The following is an 18,781-nucleotide window of genomic DNA, read 5'->3' as shown; positions in this document are numbered from 1 at the left end:
CCTAACCACAGAAAACATCACCTCAATAAAGCAGATGCCAAAAAACAGAGGTCTCAAAACTGCAAAGGTTTTTGAGTCTGAAAACTTATCTTGCAGCCTGCCACAAAGCCTGCACTGCAAGCAGAGAAATATATTTCTGCTTTAATAATCTCATTTATTTCTTACTAACTCAAGGCACCCAAACATTTATATAACCTGCAGCACCATGAAGTTCCCTTGAGTACAGATGCAGTCACACCTCAATCTGTGCTGACACTGCAGCTTAATTTAAGAGACTGCTGAGCAAATGAACACTACACTGAAAACTTTCAAGTCCTGAAAACACAGGACTCTAAAATAAATGTTAAGCCTCTTGCAGCAGTCCAGCCTAGGAGGAACACAGGTTCAGGAGAGGTCAAGTGCCTGATTCTCAGAAAAGTGATGACAAAACTCAGGATAAAGGTGGTGTGTGCAGCCTCTTCACAGGAAAAGAAAAGCAATGGATATCCTTGGTTACTGAAAGCACTCTTATCTGCACTGAGCTCTTCTCAAAGAGCACCAAGATGTACAAGGAGGGATTTATGTATTTAATTCCTCCAGCAATCACTGCCTTACTGCCTTGGCCCTTCTGGGCAGGCAGTGCTGAGATCAAGGGCACAGTGACTTGCTTTTCTCACCTGATTCATGGAACATTAAAGGAATGCTACTTTCAAAATGAAGTTACAGAGTATTGATCTCCCAGAGCTCCACGTGCTGGAAACACAAGTGTAAAACAAACCTCCCAGCAGAGCTGAGACTGTGGAAAGCAACTGTTAGTGAAAGTAAAGCACACAGGGGAACACAGTGCTCACACACATACTTTTCTTGCGGGGCTGAGATGGTGATGTGGATTGTGAAGTGGTTCCATTAGTGCCACTCTCCTCTTCCTCTTTAACCTCAGTTTTAATTTCAGGCTTCTTTTCTTCAATCTCCATTGGCTCCTGCTTCAGTTCCGTTCCATCTGTTTCCTCTTTTATTTGTGAAGTTCCTTGTAAATCCTCCTCCACCTTAAGAAAGGATGCAACAAGAGGTACTGTTACATCTACAACCCAAACTTCAGCCATCAAAATATTAGTCTGAGACTGTTGAAGCACTTTCCATCCATGGCTTTCCTCAGGAGTTACTTTGCAGTAACGACCCTCCTCTCGCCCCTTAGCTCACCGAGTCAGACACATCATTAAGTGCTTTTATATCTATCACTGCTTTCAGTTAAGCTGTAGAGAATCTCATTTACCTCAGTCTTAGCTTCCACTTGTGTCTCACTAGTCTCTGGCTCAGTTTCTTCAGTTTTAACTTCTGATTTGCTTTCTAGCATTGGTGCATCTGGTCCTAGTTGCTGGGAATTCGTATCAGCACTAGCAACTGAGGCAGGGGTGGGGACCCTGTTATCAATACTAGCTGCTGCCTGGGATAGCTGTTGTAAAAACAGTACAAAAGAAAGACACTGCATATATAGAAATATTTTCCTTTACTAAAAATGAACAGCACAAAAGAGACATGAGATGATATTCTACAACAGTGCAGAACATGGATACAGGTCACTGTAGCCAAGTTTTGATATTACACATTTAATAACTCTGCTTTACAGAGGAGAAGCCAAGGAAAAATTCTGCCCCAAAAAGGCTTCTTTTACAGAGAAAACACCTGCCCAGTAAAACACTGTACATTCCTTGAAACGTGCATTTGCCCTGGCTGTATCTTAAAAGGAAAAAATCTATGCAAATCTCAAGATCAGAAAAGATTCTGATTATGGCCAAACAGAGCATTAGGCCTTGTTACACCTCATCTTTCTGCACACTGCTGCCAATTTTACTTTGAGCAGTCCGGCCATTCAACCCCCCCTCCTTCACACAATGCTGAGAACATCTGAACACACACATTAACACACCTCTAAGCAACCCCCTGGTCTAAAGCAGAAGCTGCTATGGACAGCTATGGGCTCTACACATTGAGGACATGGTGCTACAGACAGGGACACTCGTAGCACGTCACGACACAAGGCACAGGGCCTGGCTGGTACTTACTGGAGTGCCGGGTGGCTGTGCCTGCACAGATGTTGGCTGCTGCTGGGCTGGCTGTGGGGTTGGCACAGACTGGGGCTGGGCAGGGGTCTGTGGCTGCGGTGTCACCTGCGCCTGGGCCGCAGTCTGCCCCGTGGGGGTGCTCTGGGTCTGCGTGGCCGTGGGCACGGAGCCCGGCGTCGGGGTCGGAGTTTGTCCCGAGGACGAGACCGGCGTGGATGGCTGGGCGGGCGCTGCTGGCTGGGGAGGAGTCATTCCCGGGGGGGTGGGGTGCTGCATCGGGGCCATCCCGGCCGCAGAGGACACCGGGGGCGTGCCCTGGTGCAGGGGGGGCTGGCTCACCGGGGGACACGGCAGCTGCCCGCCCTGCGGCCCCAGCATGTTCATGGAGTTGGGAAGAGCAGCACTGGGAACCTGCCCCTGCTGGGGAGAGAGAGAGAGAGAGTCTTACAGAGCCTGCAATCACATTTATCCCTTCAATCACAGCCCTGAAGCCTTCTCTGACAGGATGCTGCCAGTGCAAGCAGATCAGCCACCAAGGCTGCTGCTGCAAGTGACTGCTCTGATTTCTGTCATCGCTGCCATCAGCTCTCAAGGACCTTTCTCCCAGATCCAGTTGTGCCATGCATGTGCTGCATTAATTCCACTGTCACAGAGAGGGAATCCTCCCAATGCCAGTAACACAGAAACCCACAGGCAGCCTCTAAATCGTGCCATTAGCTGGGCAAAGGTCAGTCTTTGACACAAAATGGTTTGGAGCAAATACCCAGTTTTAGGCCAGGACTCTGATGCAGCTCTGCTTTAGAGGACAGGTCAACACATTTAGCGCTGGTGTTGACAGAGTAAGACTTAAGAAGAATCTTTTTGATTTCTCTTTAATTCTAATCAAACTGCTCAAGATGCTTCAGAAAACCTAGGATTTGTTTTTCAGAGCAGCAACAATAAAGTACTCTGGATGTACTTAAACCTTTAAGTGATACATTTTACTGAAGACTGCATCAGATGACTGGTGATAAAAAGAATACTCCATCCTCAAATGTAACTGTTACTCTTAGAAATACAAATCAGTTAATTTCCTGCAGATGAGGTTTCAAATTTAAAACACACTTCTATATTGTCTTTACAGAGGCAGTTTTACAGAAGTAAATGCATTGGGAAAAAAAAATGTTCACCACAAAGGCAGTCAAACAACTGAGCCAGGGGCCCATGAAATTGTAGATATTCCAATCCTGAGCATATTCCAAACCTGGCTTGACAGAGCCCTTCATAACCTGATCTAAGTAATCTCTCAGAACTCTGGAGGTTTTAACTAGCCTAAATTACTTGGGCTCTGAGTTAAACAACTTTCCCTAAGCCTTTCCTTCTGGAAAAGCAGATACTTTGGCATCATAAGCACAGCAGCTATTTCATTGACCACCACTGCAATAGAAAAATGTTATAGGAAAAATCCAACTATTTTTTCTCCAGAAGTAAAGAAGTTAAAACAAATTTTAGAAGATCTTGCCCAATCACTTTATTATAATTTTACATTTAAAGTTAGCTACTCCGGTCCACACAGAGACCAAACATATGTTCATAGGCATCCCATAAACTGATTTCTGATATTTCCCCTAAAAATCTCCTCAGCATGCATTTTTAAGGGATTTAAATCAGGACTTGCAGGGCGTTGCGCCCCCATTAACAGATGTCGATAAGTTATATAAGAGCTTCTGAAGAAGGCAGATGTAACCCAGGGTCCCCCAAAATTGTGGTGACTACATCAAAAATGGATATAGAAATACAAATAAACAAATAAGTAAATAAATCAGAGGAAAATAATAAAGAGCAAATAAATCTTAGAGAATCCATCTCACCTGTGCCACCCCGGCCTGGGCTGTTGACTGACCCATGCCCACATTGTTCACATTCATAGCTCCAGTGGATGCTGGGAACTGGTTTTGGGGCAGGAATTGGTTCTGGGTAGGAGCCTGACCCATCATGTTGTTGGAATGAGCTCCCATCATGTTCTGTGGCTGAGGCATTCGGGAAGGAGACATTGCCATCTGAAAATTAACACCCAGATGAACTAATTACCATTTAGTACTATGGAGCAGGACAAAGGAAAAATACACTGAAAACAATCAAAAGATAGGACAAAAAAAAAAAGGAAAATTGGCTTAATTACACTAACTGAAAGTGGGCATATGCCCATAACTTCAGCATTTGCTCCACAGCATTCACTATTTTTAACAGGTAACATTCAGAGTGCTAACTCTGTTTTGTTCCCTGGGTTGACAGAGAGAATCCAGGGAAACGAAAAATATTTTTGTTTTTCTAAAGAATAAAAACATGTTTTCATGTGGGAACAAAGAAGGTTTGTATACTGCAAAGACAGTAGATGCTCTTCCCCAGATTGCTGGGGATTACTGCACCTGTGGCACGGGCGGTGTTTTAGGAACAAGTAAATATTGCAAACAAACACCTCGATAAAAGCCTGTCACACTTGCTGCATTCCCATGAAATGATCCCACAGTTTGCAGCAGTGCCAGGGGGTGAGGGGTGGGCAGGGGTGGGCAGGGTGTGGGTACGAACCGCGGGCACGGCGCCCATGTTGTTCATCTGCACCGGGTGGTTCATCGGAGACGCCGCCCGCGGTCCCAGCGGTGCTTGGGGCATCTGTACATTCCCTATGGACATGGGGTTAAACTGATTCATTCCTGCAAATGCACCCCCAAAACAACTCATTAGGAACAAGTCAGCACAATTGATGGATCTATATTCTACTAGAAAATTAACAGTTATTATGACTGCAATTCGAACGCCCTGCACTTTGTCTTTTGGTTACTTGACTTAACAGACAAATCAAGATGCAAGAAGTGTTTAGAACCATGTCACTTAGGGTGAAATACAATTTTTGATGTCTTTAAAAAAAATTATATGCAAAATATGAAGAGTAGATGCTGGATGATCTGCAGAGACATGATGCTATTTATAAATAATACCTTAGGATGGTTTCTTAAAATCAGGCATTTGCTTTGAAATAGCAATGTCTTATTCAGACATGAAATAAGGTTGTCTTATTCAACTTGAAATGGTTGAAGTAAATATGATAAAAATACATATGGGATGTATGAAGGCAACTCCAAGCCTCAAATCAGGACAAAAGTTGGCAAAATGCTTTAACAGGGGTTGTGCTTTTCCTACAAAACATCGAATCCCTCCAAAAAAATTGTCTAAAGCTGTAATTATGGAGCTATACTTGTTATCAACTTGTTCTCCTATTCAAATGAATTTTAAAATTATTTCCCAAGGACATTTCAACAGAAATTTTGACTTAGTACTAACTCTGAACCAAGAAATAAAATAGCTGAGGACACTTTTTTGAAGGAAGTTGAAGCACCTAAAAGAAATGGGTTTGTTTTTTGGGAAAAAACCACCCATGAGCTCACAGCAGCCTCAGTGAGTAATAACAAGTGTTGTGAACAAGTTCCAAGGCTTTTTTAGATGCACTTTCCAGCAGAAACCAAGAAAGGCTATCATTAGTTACACAGATGTTAGGACTAATGTGCTGTGTTTCTAGCTACAGGTGTATTTTTGGCTAATTAACTGATGAAAACATGCCAACATCCTTCTCCCTTTACAGTGTTTTAAATGAGATTATCCACAGTATTCTTGCTAGAGCTGTCCTCTCTTTGGAAGCACTGAATTAATTCTCAATCCCTAGCAAAGTGCTGGATCCATACTGTTAGCACTGCCCTGACACACAGAGCAATGCTGGAAAAAAAGGCAGCTCCTGTAGTTCCTCCTTCCCAACACCAAAAAACCCCACCATAAGATCACCTTTCCCACCCCAACAATTATTTTGAACCCACAAATTGCAATTAGAGAGGAAAACAGGTACCTTGAGAAACCTGCATACGACTGATAGGCACGGTTGGCATGGACATAGGCCCATCTGCAACACAGCACAAGAAAGGTCAGCAAAACCAGTTCTAAACACAACCTCAGGATTTGCTGGAGTCCAGAGACTCCTGAGAAGCAGCTCCAGCAGCACTTACTGGGTGGCCTGACGGGCTGTGCCTGGCCCATGGCAGCAGCCACCTGGGGAATCCCTGGGGGCTGGGGCCCAGGGGTCTGTAAGGCTGCTTGGTTCCCCAGCATCCCTTGTTTATGAAGACGAGATCTCCTCTTCTCCTCTAGCTCCTTTTGTATCTTATAGATCTTCTCTGCTAATAAATGATAGTATTCATCCTAAAAGGGAAAAAGAAAGAGTAATCAGCAGCAGCAAAACTCATTCAGTCTACCTAAATACTATCATCTGGTTTTGGGTTGGGTTTGTTTTGTTTTTTAATGTATACACCTGCCTAATTGAAAAAGAAATATTTATTTTCAGAATCCTGTAAATTAAGACAGCCTTTTCTGCTTTAATGCAGAACAAGGGAAAAAATGCTCCTAGAAATTACACTTGTTTATGGCTACCCTGCATGCCTACTCTGAGTAAATTAGCAGGCAAAGGAGAAGGCTGGAGGTTCTCTGTTGCTTCAGCAAAACCCAGGAAGCTGTGATTATTTTCTAGGTGTTAATGATTTTTAAATGTTATTTTCATAATGAACATTTCCACTAATTCACAGACAAAAGAAAAAGATATTCCCAACACAGTGTTACACTGAATAAACTTTCAGGAGACAGATGTTAAGCACAGATCAATTTTTACATAAAGAAAAGAGCTGCTCTTTTCCTAAAGAGTCTATCAACAATCATGGCAAGGGATAAACAAAACCAGACAAAACCTCAAAGGAATGGAGAAAATTCAGTGAAAAATAGTTCACATGCAGAGACAAGTAAACACTGTATCTGTACAAGATGAAAAATCCATTTTACTCAACCCACACTGACAACAGATCCAATAAGACAGCCACAGTGCACACCACACTGACAATTCTGCTTGTCAAGAATTGCTGGACACACATCTGCCAAGTGATTATGCACCTGTTAAAGGCAAAAAAACGCCACAAACCCTCAAGGCTACATTTTATTTGTGGGGCCATCATGCTCTTAGAACCGAGGGTTGCACAGAATTTGTTATTCCAGCAGGATTTAATTAATTTCTGAAAATTTAATATGAGATATATATTCCTCAGCAGCCTTGTTAAGGAAGTCCAGTCATGCAATATAAAGCTTTGTTTTTCAGGTCACTTCTCTCCTCAGAGTTTCTCAAAAATCAGCACAGACACTTTCTGCTGTCCAGTTTAAAAGCTTTACAGCCCCTCCCCTTCTCAAATCACTTCAGTTGTAAGCTCCTATTTGTAAATTTAATATTGTGCTGCTTTCCCACTGCAAAGCCAGTGTTCACAAGGAGCACAACTGTTAGAACAGCACTAAACTCCTTACAATGATGCTTTTTACTAATATGTTTTTCAGTGTCAAAGTAGAACAGGAGCTCCTCAAAAGGAAGGATGTAATTCCTCACGGCATCGTTAACACATTCTGAATTACTGCCTTCTTCCAAGTGTGCTGCTTGGAGCCAAATACATTAGATAAATTCCAATAACAGAAACTTCTGGCCAGGAGGCTCTGACAGCTGTTTTGAGGGGTGAGGAGAAGATACTTCTGGGTGTTTGTCTATCAGAAGGCATTTCATTTTACAATCAGGAGTTTGCTATGCTCATCCTTGCTGAGAAGGCATTTAGACAGCCAGGTGTGACCATGAAATCCTCCTTCTATCTAAAATTGGTGTCTAAAGCTGCCAGGGTAACTATGGCTGAGCACACCCAAACCTTTCCTGTAAACAACCTCCTGGTAGCTACAAGGAGGATACAATGTGGTTACTGAGCAGCACTGTAAGAATGGCCCCTGCCTCTCTGCCTCTAGGAAATAAAACCTGCATTTCCATCTCCAGCTCTTCTGGCAGGTGGGCTGAGAGAGGCAGAAATGTCTGACTGGATCATCTGATTATCACCTGAAATGCCACTAACTGCTCTCTTTAGATGCTCCTCCCTCGTTTAAGAAAGGATCTCAAGTTTCTGATCAGGTAGGATCTTGCTGGCTGTTACTACTGGCACTAATATTGTTGTCCTTTCCCAATGAAAACTTCCAGGGAGTGGCTCCTTTAGGGTAGAATTACCACCATGTCATATCCTCAGCCTGTCAATCAGCAGGGCTTTGCTGCCTTCAAGTAAGAGAGATTTGAGCTGACATCTCTGTGCAGACAGAGCAAAAATTGTGAACTACAACAGGAACTCTGGGTTTATTTCCCATCCACAAAGAAGCCAAACTGACTTCTTATGTCTTAGCCCAATCACTCCTGGTGCTGCAGAGTAGAGGAGAATTAATTCCATCAGTACAGGTGGAAGGTAAGCAGTGGAACAGCACTGGGTCCTAGAGAAAACCTCCAGCGGTAAAGAGGCATTAAGAAAAATTTAAAACTGCTGCTTACAGAGACTTTCAAAAAGGGAGGAAGTCAGTAAGGGAAACATCAAGAACTGCAAGCTGTGCTCCAAGCTTCTTGCATTTCAGGAGGATGCAGGCAGGGATGGAGATGGTGTCTATAGCTGAATTAGCTTGGAGTGACATGAATCACATGGCTTGGGACAGCCAAACACTGTCACAGACAGAAAACATGACTTTCCTGATGATGAGGGCAGTGAAATGATTCCCTGTGGTTTTCTTTACACTTCTAAGATTTGTGATACTACTGTTCTGTGACATGTTGGACTGAAGCCACATACCCTACTATTAGCAGATTCATACATATCTCCTTCCACTTTCCTGGCATAAGCCACCAAGTTCTCCATGCGGCGATCCTTCAGTGCTGCTGGATCAGGAGTGGGGAAGATGGCTTGGACACTGCAAGGACAGAGCAGAAATAATAGAAAAAGATCTTCAGAAAAAAAACCCAAAATCAGAATACAGCTTTATGATAATCACCCTCGATGTTTCCTTACACATCAGATACGCAAAAGCGTATCAAAATGCTTTAAAAAATTAGTATTTTACTATTTCTCACAAGATTAAAACAAATGAAATTATGAAAATAAAGTGAGGCTTAACAGTCTGGAGTCTCAATAACTGTTCACCATAGCAGAGCAAATTTACTAGCAACAGAGACTAATTCCATGCCCATTCCTTAATGAGCACGAAGAACAAACTGAAGAGGAGGATTAAAGGTAACAACTCATCCTGAGTGGCCCAGCACCTGAGAACCACTACTGACAACTTTCTTTTCAGCTCAACAGCAGAACTACTGTATTGAAATTCTTTAAAAACATTGAGAAAAAGGCAGCCTTGGTGAATACTTACAGTTTATGCACTAAATGATTGCGCAGGTCCTGAGTGACATGTTCATGCCATGCTTTCCTTACCCCGGTACTCGAAGGAGGTGCAGCTGTTGGCATTGAGCTGAGGTTTCCAACATTGCCAGAGTTTGTGCCATCATTCATTAGTGGGCTGAAATAAAAAGGGACTGTTAGAGTACCAGAATGCAGAGTTTTGTTATAGGTTTGATGCCTGAAGTAATTTTTGAGTTGTTGCTTTCATCAGTTTTAGCTATTGCATCAAACATTCTCTTAAATGAAATTTTGGCATCAACAAACTGCAACCCCTAAAGCAGCAAAGCTCAGGAGTTTACAAGGTACATTCACAATGTGAATGGTAAAGAATCACAACTATGAACTTAAAAATAAAAACATTCTTCCTTTGGGACTTCATTTAAAAGCAGTAAATATTGTGGGGCTCTCAGGAGGCACAAAGTGGCAGCTCTGGAACTGAAACAGGAGAGAGAGCAGAGCTGTACACCTCCATCTCCATGCCAAGACAATCACTTCTTAAAGCATGCTCTTATTTACTCTCATAAACATGGAAATAAATGTTTAATTGAGCAAGAATGAAAATGTGTGCATTACTTATTTGTCCCAAGGGATGTTGGAAGAGCAGTTTCAGAAATTAGACCCGGTTGCTGGTCTGTTGTTATTCCTCCTGCGGGAAGGTTCATCTGGTTGGCTCCTTTGGGACAAAATTAAACATCATTGGTACACAGTTCACAATTTTGACAATAATATGACAAAACTGCACTTTACTGACCCATCTGGCTAACTAAAGAAGCAATTTATCAGGTTAAGTATTTTTATAACAATACCTGCTGTGCTGCACATACATGGCTATTTATGGAACCAAGTTACTTTCAGTCTGAACTACAAAAATGAGTCCATTAAAATTTTAAATTCATAAACTCTTAAGATTAGATCAATAAGCTATAAAGAAGGTAATACTAGCAATTAAGATGGAAAAAATATAAAGTATTTAAGACAGAATTATCTGTTAGAACAGGGAACAATTGTTAAACCAAAATCCTTCAGAAATTCTGCCTCATTATGTCAGAGAATGAGCTATGGGCTATATTTTAACAGAATGAGCTATATTTTAACAGAAACTTAAACTCCTGCTATTTGTCAAAAGCACTACATTCAAAACTTTCAATATTCAAATGTAAATGAATGGTAGTGTATATAAATAGTGTATTTTTAACTTACTAAACAACATGAACAGACAGTCACTATTCTGACCAAACAAAATACCAGACTATGCTAAAAATTCAACATCAGTTATTTGAACTCTTTTTTTTCTTGGTCTTTTCTCCACCTACCCAGTGCATTAATGGTCCTCATTTGCTGGTGAGCCTGAGGCTGTGCTGGCTGCTGGCCTTGGACCTGGGGCTGCAGCTGTGTTTGGGGCTGGTTGCCATATGGCAGCCCCAGGGCAGCATAGGCTCGTTGCATGGAGCTGGGGTCAATTGGGTTGGGATTGCTTAGTGCTGGAGTGCTCTGCTGGCCCGTGCCAACAGAACCGATGGAATTCTGGATCCCACCTGCTGGAGACCCTAAAAGGGCTGCAGAGAAGAGAAAGGAGAAGAAAAAATTAAAACTCAGTGAGGATAAGGAGTAAAATCAGTCATGCCAAGAGTCGCCAGAACATGCACATATTCTATGATACAGATATTTTTCTGCCAGAGGACAGAACAACTGTGGGAAAACTCAACCTTTGATTCTACAGGACAGAACCCACCCTGGCTATTAATCCATGCAGTCTAAAGAGAAGTGCTGTAAATTTCAGGCAGACAAGCCCATAATTACTTGTAATAGATATATAGTACAGGCTCCTATATAAGGCTAAATAGGATTTTCATGCTTGGGGACAGTAAACTAAGGGGAAAAAAATTTAATTCCTCTACTTCCCTCTTTCCTATCAATCCCATTTTAGGTCAAAATATTTGGCTCCAGAACAGAGATCCTGAGTTCAGCAGAAACACTGTGTCCTTGGACACAAAGGTAATACTGAAGATCTGTTGGTAGAAATTTTCATTGCAAGCAATCACCAGATGAATCCTCCGAAGGCCAAATTACCTTAAACCCCAAATTACTCAGAGATATGAAAAACCCTGAGGAGTCTTAGATTGTACTGGCTACCTCTAAAATAAGTTGTAGAGTCATTAAGGGGTTGAACCCTGGTAAATAATTTAGATGATGTTTAGGTATTCATTAACCTATATGGCTACCACAACCAACCAACCTCTCCCACCACACAGGTGGTATGGAAGAGTCGTTTCCCTTAGACAGGAAATGGAAACAACAGGGAAAAGTACTATTTACTTGATCCAGAAGAGAACAAAATTTTGCATTCTGGTTCTCATTTTAGTTGCCATTCTAAGTAATGCCATGTTCCCTGGTGAATGACCCATGGAGTACAACCCTCAGCACAGGGACACTGCATTTTGATAATCAGGACTCTGATAGAAGTAACATTTCCTTCACATTTTCCCCCTTAAGTAATTAAATATGTAATGTGCATTGCAAATGTGTGAACTAAACTTAGCAACAGTAATGGCTCTTAATATAGGCAACAATAACTGTTTTATTGAAATATTAGTAGGGGCACGTGGTTAGATAAAAAAGTCATGAAAACAAGCCTTCTGAGACATTAACAGCATTAGCCAGGATTTCTTAAATCCTTACCCACCATGGAAACTGAATCACTGAAAGAGATACACAAGCTTCCAGCTTCCACCCAAGAGAAAACACTCACACTGCAGAGTCCAGACTTTTCCCTCTCCAGATGAGAAATCAATTTGATCTCATTTGCCAAAGAACTACAAATAAATAAACTCAGATATCTCCCTCTCCTGAATAAGCAGCCCTACAAAAACCATCCTTTTTTCCCCCAAAGGACAATCCACAGTATTTTAAATGCTGGGGTTACCATGGAAATTAAGGCTTATGTACATTTACACTCTGTGGACACACTCACAATAACTTTTGAACTCAGTGATCACTTCCAAGAGAATTTAAAAACAAAGGCAGAAGCTGATTAAGATCCTATCAGCTTAATTAAAAAAAAAAAGACATTTTAAAGAGCATCTCTATGAATTCCTCATTGGACTTGCATGTAGTATTCTGGAATCACACAGCCTAGGAGAAAGATGCCTTTACACTACTGCAAACCAAGGGATGCCAAGGGATAGGAAGGTTAAATAGCACAAAAGTTGTGTCACCCTGGAATTTAAAAGGCTGACAATCAATCTGACAGCACAGATTGATTCAGGAGCTAATAGGAATTCCAGCTTGTTAGAGGATGATATTCCACCAGAAAAATTAGGAATTTTAGAAAACCCCCCAATCTGCTTTCATTGCTGACGTGTGGAGATGGCAGAACACCCACAGGTGATGCCAATGTTTGGAAAGCTGGAAAAGGCTCTGGTCACCCCATTGAGGAGAGCCCAGCCTTCCACCACCCCTCACATTCTGGGGAAAAACCAGAGACTGTCTGAGACTGCAGGCTTGGCTTGGAGCTCACTTGGACAGGTCCAGCCCCTCCAGCCCACGGCTCTGGGCTGGGCTTTGGCAGCAGCTTCAGCCACTACAAAGCACAAGTTCAGCCTTTGTGTTAGACCAGTGTTAAACTATTTGGCCTCAGCTTTTCTACCAATTCACAACTCAACAGGATCCTGTTCTGAGTATTTCCCAATATCAGGAACCTGGTTTTGAAGGAGGTTTTTTTTTGGTGTTTGTTCACTGGTTTTATATGAAGGCATGACATTATCTGTCAAACAAGAAGATGGAGGCAGAGAGTATTAAATTTCCACTCTGGAGAGACCCAAGTGCAAATGCTGTCCCTTCTGTGGCAGATACTGCAGGAAATAAAGTCAACTAAAATAAACACAGCCCTGGAACAAACACATTAGGCCACTGCTATGTGAAGCAATGTCTACTGCAATTTATTTTTCTTAACTGACGTTGAGGAGCCCATGACAGAAGTTACAAGTGTGAAATGAGCTCTGTAATTCACATTCTAAATGCTGTAAAGACAGCTGGCTCTGTGTGCCCCAGTGTCACTTGTGTTTATGTACCTGAGGAGGGAAGGTTCAAACAAGCACAAGTTAAGCAGCCCCAGAACTTCCTGAGCAGCCCCAGTGACATCCCAATGCCCCAGAAGGCACCAAAACCATCAAAGAGCAGCTCCCCTGCAGGATTCCTGTCTCAGCTACTGTTTAATGTCTGTCTCAGGTGCTGTTTAATGACACTGCACTCAAGTCTTCTAGAGGGGAACCCCTCCAGCTAATTAAATTTATTTTAAGCACAGATCCCTAATGCTATTTTAAGTATGAGTGCCCAGCACTCCTCTAACCTGACCACTCCAGTGAACATGTTAAACCATTTTGGAGAACTGAAAGAAGGTAATACTAACAATTAAAATGCAAAAAGAAAGTAGCATTTGAGACAGAATTGTCTGTTAAAACAGCTGGCAATTGTTAAGCCAAAATCCTTCAGCAACTCTGCCTCATCACCTCAGACAACAAGCTATGAGCTGATTTAAATTTAGCCACGCTGGTTAAAATGTTTGATTTTACTTCTGAATTCTTTAACTGAGTCTTGTTTTGTCCTGTTCCTCACTCTGCTCATCTTGCAGTGGCTGGAGCAAAATCTGTGCTGGTGCTTTTGACTCACCTCAGCACAAGTCCTGCCCTCAGAATTAGGCAGGTACATGAAGATAAATGCACACAATCATTTAATTAAAGGCTGTATCTTAAGTCAAATCATGGGGTAAAGATTTTATGAGGAACTTGAAGCAGGAAGTGTCAGTTTCAAACTTCACCACCAATGCCATTTTAATTTTTATTTAAGTTAAGCATTAAATTATAAGCCTTCAGTACAGCATTGGATCAGTCAAGCAGTGGAACTCCTTAATCCAAGGACTATTATCCACCATGTGGCTCCATGGAATAACTGATGGGTCACCATTACATGATTTCCAGCAATTAAAAAAGAACAAGAGACATTTTTTGTTTGTAGATCTTACAGTCACTGACAGTAAGACTTGAACAAGCTGGATTTCATTTTGTTTTCACAGCAAAAAGACTCCACTGAAGAAGTTGCTGCCTCCTCCTCCTCCTGGACACATTTCCCTGTGCATGGATGCACTCATTCCTTCCTACTCTGCAAAGGATTGGTTCCCAAAAGCTCCACATCCAGGTACTCTTGCATGTCCTGCCTGTACTCAATAACCTGCTGCATCAGCCAGCTACATCATGGTCCCTGCCTCCATTTCCTTCATCAGATTCCTGCTCCTTCATCCTTGACTTCACACACACCAGAATTTCTGGTGTTTCCTCTAAAACCACACTTTTAGGTGAAGATTAGTTATGTCAAGTTTCATCTCTCTTAATCCAGCTCTCTCCTTGCTGCATTTTATTTAAAATTTTCCTACAAGGAGACCAGCTCCAAGTTCACAACTCCTCTTTCCAGTCTCACTCATCTGAGTGAGATCCCAGGGGTTTTGCAGGGTCCCCTGATCCTGGAATGATGCACACCAAGTGCTGCACATGGGGATGGACCAGGACATGACAAATGGGAGCAGATCCAGGAGCTGTGGCACAACACACCTGCCCAGGCCAGGAATGGAAGAATTAAGAGCTCAAGCAAGTGGATGACAACATGAATCTTCATAAAAATAACTGACACAGCTACAAAACTAGGAAATATATCAACAACTGTTTGCAAAAGTTTATAACTCATATGGTGTTGGGCCTAGCAGGAAGCAAGAAGAAATTCCTAACAAAAACAAGCCTTCAACCGCAAAATATTTCAACCAAATTTCAAGCCATTACTTCAAAAAACAGGATTCACTTGCTTATTCAAAAGAAAAGCTTAATGTTTTACCACGTGCAAAATAACATTTTGCATAATATAATAATATTTTGTTTTAATAATATAATAATAAAATATATAATATATTTAATATAAAAATGTAATTATAATAAATAATAATATAGTATAATAGTATAAATATATATATAATATATATATATAAAAGTATTTTATTTTCCAGTTTCTCCTGCCCCCTCAGAGGTACATGGGACACACAATAAGAACCATGTGGAACAAAAAAAATTTTAAATTTGTCCCAATATGTCCCGTTAACAAGTCAGGTCACTATCAGCCATTATAGTAAAATATAGTTCAAGAGTGTTTAAAAATAAATAAAAAAGGCAATAGAAAAGAAACCTAGCACAATGTTCTTTGCAAAAAATCCCAACACTAAAAGACCTGCACAGAAACAGCTCCAAGGCAATAACCTAAACCCCAGGACTTTCTAGGACTTGCAGATCCCCAAGGAGTAGGAACAGAAAGCTACAAAAGCACAGGAATGGCTGTGCATGGAAGTGAGGCACCACCTTGCCAATGGCTCAGCATGCTCCTCTGCAGAATGTTCTAAAGGTGGGCACCCTTTGAAGCAGCTTCTGAAAGCCCAGCATGGCCACACCAGGACTGAAACAACAACAGGAAAACAGGGGTGGGCCCGGGAAGGAGGCTCTGAACTCTCTGCAAGGAAGGCAGCCCTGCAATAGGAGGAGGATCACTATACCCCTCATTCCTTTTTCCCTTTCTGAATATTCTCTGTATTCTGCCAGATGCAGACTCCCTCCTCCTCCCAATTCAGTAGAAGTTACTATGAATTATTCTTAAGAAAGACAACATTTTCTTCCAGTCTAAAACTAACCCAGCTCTGGTTAGTACCCACCTGATCAGGCACAACATTTAAAAATGCACACACCAATGTAAATCATTTCACAAACCCTCCTGAATGCACAAAAAGGGGTACCTTTTATAATACAGCTAAAAAAGTACTTTAAGTTCTCCTCCTTCACTTCCAATAAACCATGAATCCAGGACAAAGAACCCTGCACCACTGGTTTATTGATTAACTGAATAGAAGGAGATTTCATATTTATCTCCCTCCATATGCAACAAGAGAGACAAATTCTACACTTTTCCACTACAATTCTGTTGCACTCAGACAATATTATATTTGATTCCGTAGCAAAATTATTTTTAAGGCTTGTTTATGTTCTAGTTTTTGTTCTCTTATGATCAGCTGTATGAGCAACCAAACAAATGGTGCACAAACTACTTTTCACCAGCAGCTTGTATTGAAAAATACAATTCTGTTCTGGTAGATGTTGTTAGCACTTTGATAACAACTGTGTAATAAGGATGTTAAGCACAAATGGACCATGTCATATTAAAAAGCAAAGCTTTCAACACATTTTTCAAGGGTCAAACAAGAAATCACTTGCAACAAATTACTACCTTCAAAGCACAAGATTTATCTTGTTTACCATGGAGAAGTTTGGTAAAATGAAAACAAAATCCTGCCCTCCAAGTAGCTGTACAGTTGTAATTTTTTTCAGTTTGGAGGAGGAAAACCCCTACTTAAACCATAAAGAGAACATGCTCAATGGATAATTTTGGTAGTTTTAGCAGCTACTCTCCCCCTAACCTAGGAACAATTCTCCATCCTCCAAGGTTTGCCGGAGTTCCCCACTGCAGTCTCAGCTTAGCTGGAAATTAGCAGAATGCTTCCAATCCAATTCCAATGTACAAGCTTTGCAAGTCCTGCAGCTATTTTCCACTTCTTAGCCCTTATTTAAATATACTTAGGCATAACATTACTTAAGACTTCTAGAACTTTACATCGATGCTGTAAAATGTTCCGCCTTGGCATCTTTTCAGAGGACTTGACGAGAAGCAAACCTACCAATATAAGTTGAAAATTTTCTTTTTCAGAGCAAAAAGGAAGAAGAAATAAACTACAAATGGACTGGCCCCAAGGATCAGTAACAGCTCAGCTATTATAAAAACCAGGCATGATTTGCAGAACTACAGCTAATCTGTACCAGTGTTAAATACAATGATTAAGACACCCAGAACTTTTTACATGACAGAATGATTTTTTCAAATATTTTTTATTATTTTCAATCATTAGCATTTTGATTTAAGTTGTTTCTAGCAGCAAGAAACACAATCAAGTAGCTGATCTCCTCCCCAAGCCCCCATCTACATCCAAAACTGCTTCACAACGGGAATCTATTGACCTGCCTCACAATGGAACACCAGTTAGAAGTTGCCACACCCTTTAGAAAAGATGTGTGCTTGAGCTCAGACTTCCTCAATTATTGTGTATTTAAGTACATTTATGTATTTAAGTATTACTGTATTTAAGTAATAAATTGCCTTTAATGGTCAGAAATGGAAATTCACTGGTATATTTATCCTTGTACAAGATGGTTAAGAGCTACTAAGTTTGTTAGGACACTGCTAAGAGTTTATTCCTCCATTGCACACATGATCAGCTTTGGTTTAAGAGTTTCAATGACAGCAGTAAGAGAAATACTCACGTTGTTGGTTTCTTTTGTCACTGGCATTTTTCAGAGGAAGGCACACGGGACAGTCGTGCCGAGTACAATTCTTCCAGTGGGAGATGATTTGTCTCGAAGATGCACAATGAGCAACTGCAGCAAGGGAAAGCAAGAGTTAAGAGTCACTCCTTGGTTAATTGGCTTTGAATTATTTCAGTTTTTAGAGCAATTCTATTCTTCAACTGGTTTTGAAGTATTTAATTTTTTAGAGTAACCCTATTCCTTCTCCTTCACAAGCAATACTAAAACCACAAACAAGTAAATTTTTTTGTGATCCACCAGCAAATGAAGGAAACCTGTCCCAAAATTTAAGACAAAGACATGGTGGACATTACACCCTCCTTATACAATAGAGATGAAAAGGATGATTGCAAGGCTACACTGCTACCATCCTACTTCCAAAAGGCAAATATTGCAATACTGTACATATAACTAAACACAACTGAAATGTCTTGTGATCCAAGTGCAAATGAAGGAAACTAGTACTGAAATTTAAGACAAAAGACACAGTGGATATCACACGTAATACAAGAGAGGAGATGAAGAAGATGTTTGCAAGGCTATACTGGTACCATTCTACATGAGGAGAGCAAATGTTGCATTCTGTTTTCTAAACTGGCAGAGTTGGGAGCAGCTTAACCACAGAGCCAGTGCTGACATCCCTTTGTGCCAGGCACAGGGCTGAGAAGAGCAATGTGGTGTTTTGGGGTCCCCCATGGCAGGAAGGAAATGATGAATCTGACTCCATGTTCTTAGAAGGCTGATTATTATATTATATTATATTACATTATATTACATTACATTACATTATATTATATTATATTATATTATATTATATTATATTGCATTATTGTATTGCATAGTATTATATTGTATTATATTGTATCATATTATATTATACTGTAGCATATATTACATTGTATAATATAATATAATATAATATTATATATCATATCATATCACATCATATCACATTACATTACATAATATTACATTATATCATATCATATCATGC

At 40.9% G+C, this 18,781-nt stretch overlaps 1 protein-coding gene across 5 annotated transcripts in view; it reads right to left on the bottom strand.

Moving 5' to 3' along the window:
- Window positions 1-18,781, bottom strand: part of CREBBP (CREB binding protein) — a 97,041-nt gene that overhangs the window by 29,549 nt on the left and 48,711 nt on the right. For 2 of the 5 annotated variants that reach the window (XM_054270616.1, XM_054270620.1), the window contains 12 exons: window positions 17,746-17,859; window positions 10,660-10,902; window positions 9,920-10,019; window positions 9,318-9,464; window positions 8,747-8,864; window positions 6,077-6,269; window positions 5,920-5,973; window positions 4,611-4,735; window positions 3,893-4,081; window positions 2,043-2,462; window positions 1,253-1,432; window positions 839-1,025 (listed from right to left, as the gene is read on the bottom strand). In XM_054270616.1, coding sequence (XP_054126591.1) covers window positions 839-1,025; window positions 1,253-1,432; window positions 2,043-2,462; window positions 3,893-4,081; window positions 4,611-4,735; window positions 5,920-5,973; window positions 6,077-6,269; window positions 8,747-8,864; window positions 9,318-9,464; window positions 9,920-10,019; window positions 10,660-10,902; window positions 17,746-17,859 — 2,070 coding nt within the window. The remainder of the gene's footprint in view (window positions 1-838; window positions 1,026-1,252; window positions 1,433-2,042; window positions 2,463-3,892; window positions 4,082-4,610; window positions 4,736-5,919; window positions 5,974-6,076; window positions 6,270-8,746; window positions 8,865-9,317; window positions 9,465-9,919; window positions 10,020-10,659; window positions 10,903-17,745; window positions 17,860-18,781) is intronic. The other 3 variants (XM_054270618.1, XM_054270619.1, XM_054270621.1) reach the window with 3 other exon arrangements.

Source organism: Melozone crissalis, unplaced genomic scaffold (assembly GCF_028551555.1).
Source record: "Melozone crissalis strain CALT ecotype California unplaced genomic scaffold, PUWL_Pcris_2 ptg000012l_1, whole genome shotgun sequence".
Classification (NCBI taxonomy): domain Eukaryota; kingdom Metazoa; phylum Chordata; class Aves; order Passeriformes; family Passerellidae; genus Melozone; species Melozone crissalis.
Note: the sequence above shows the minus strand (reverse complement) of the source record. Positions and strands in the feature narration are given on the sequence as shown.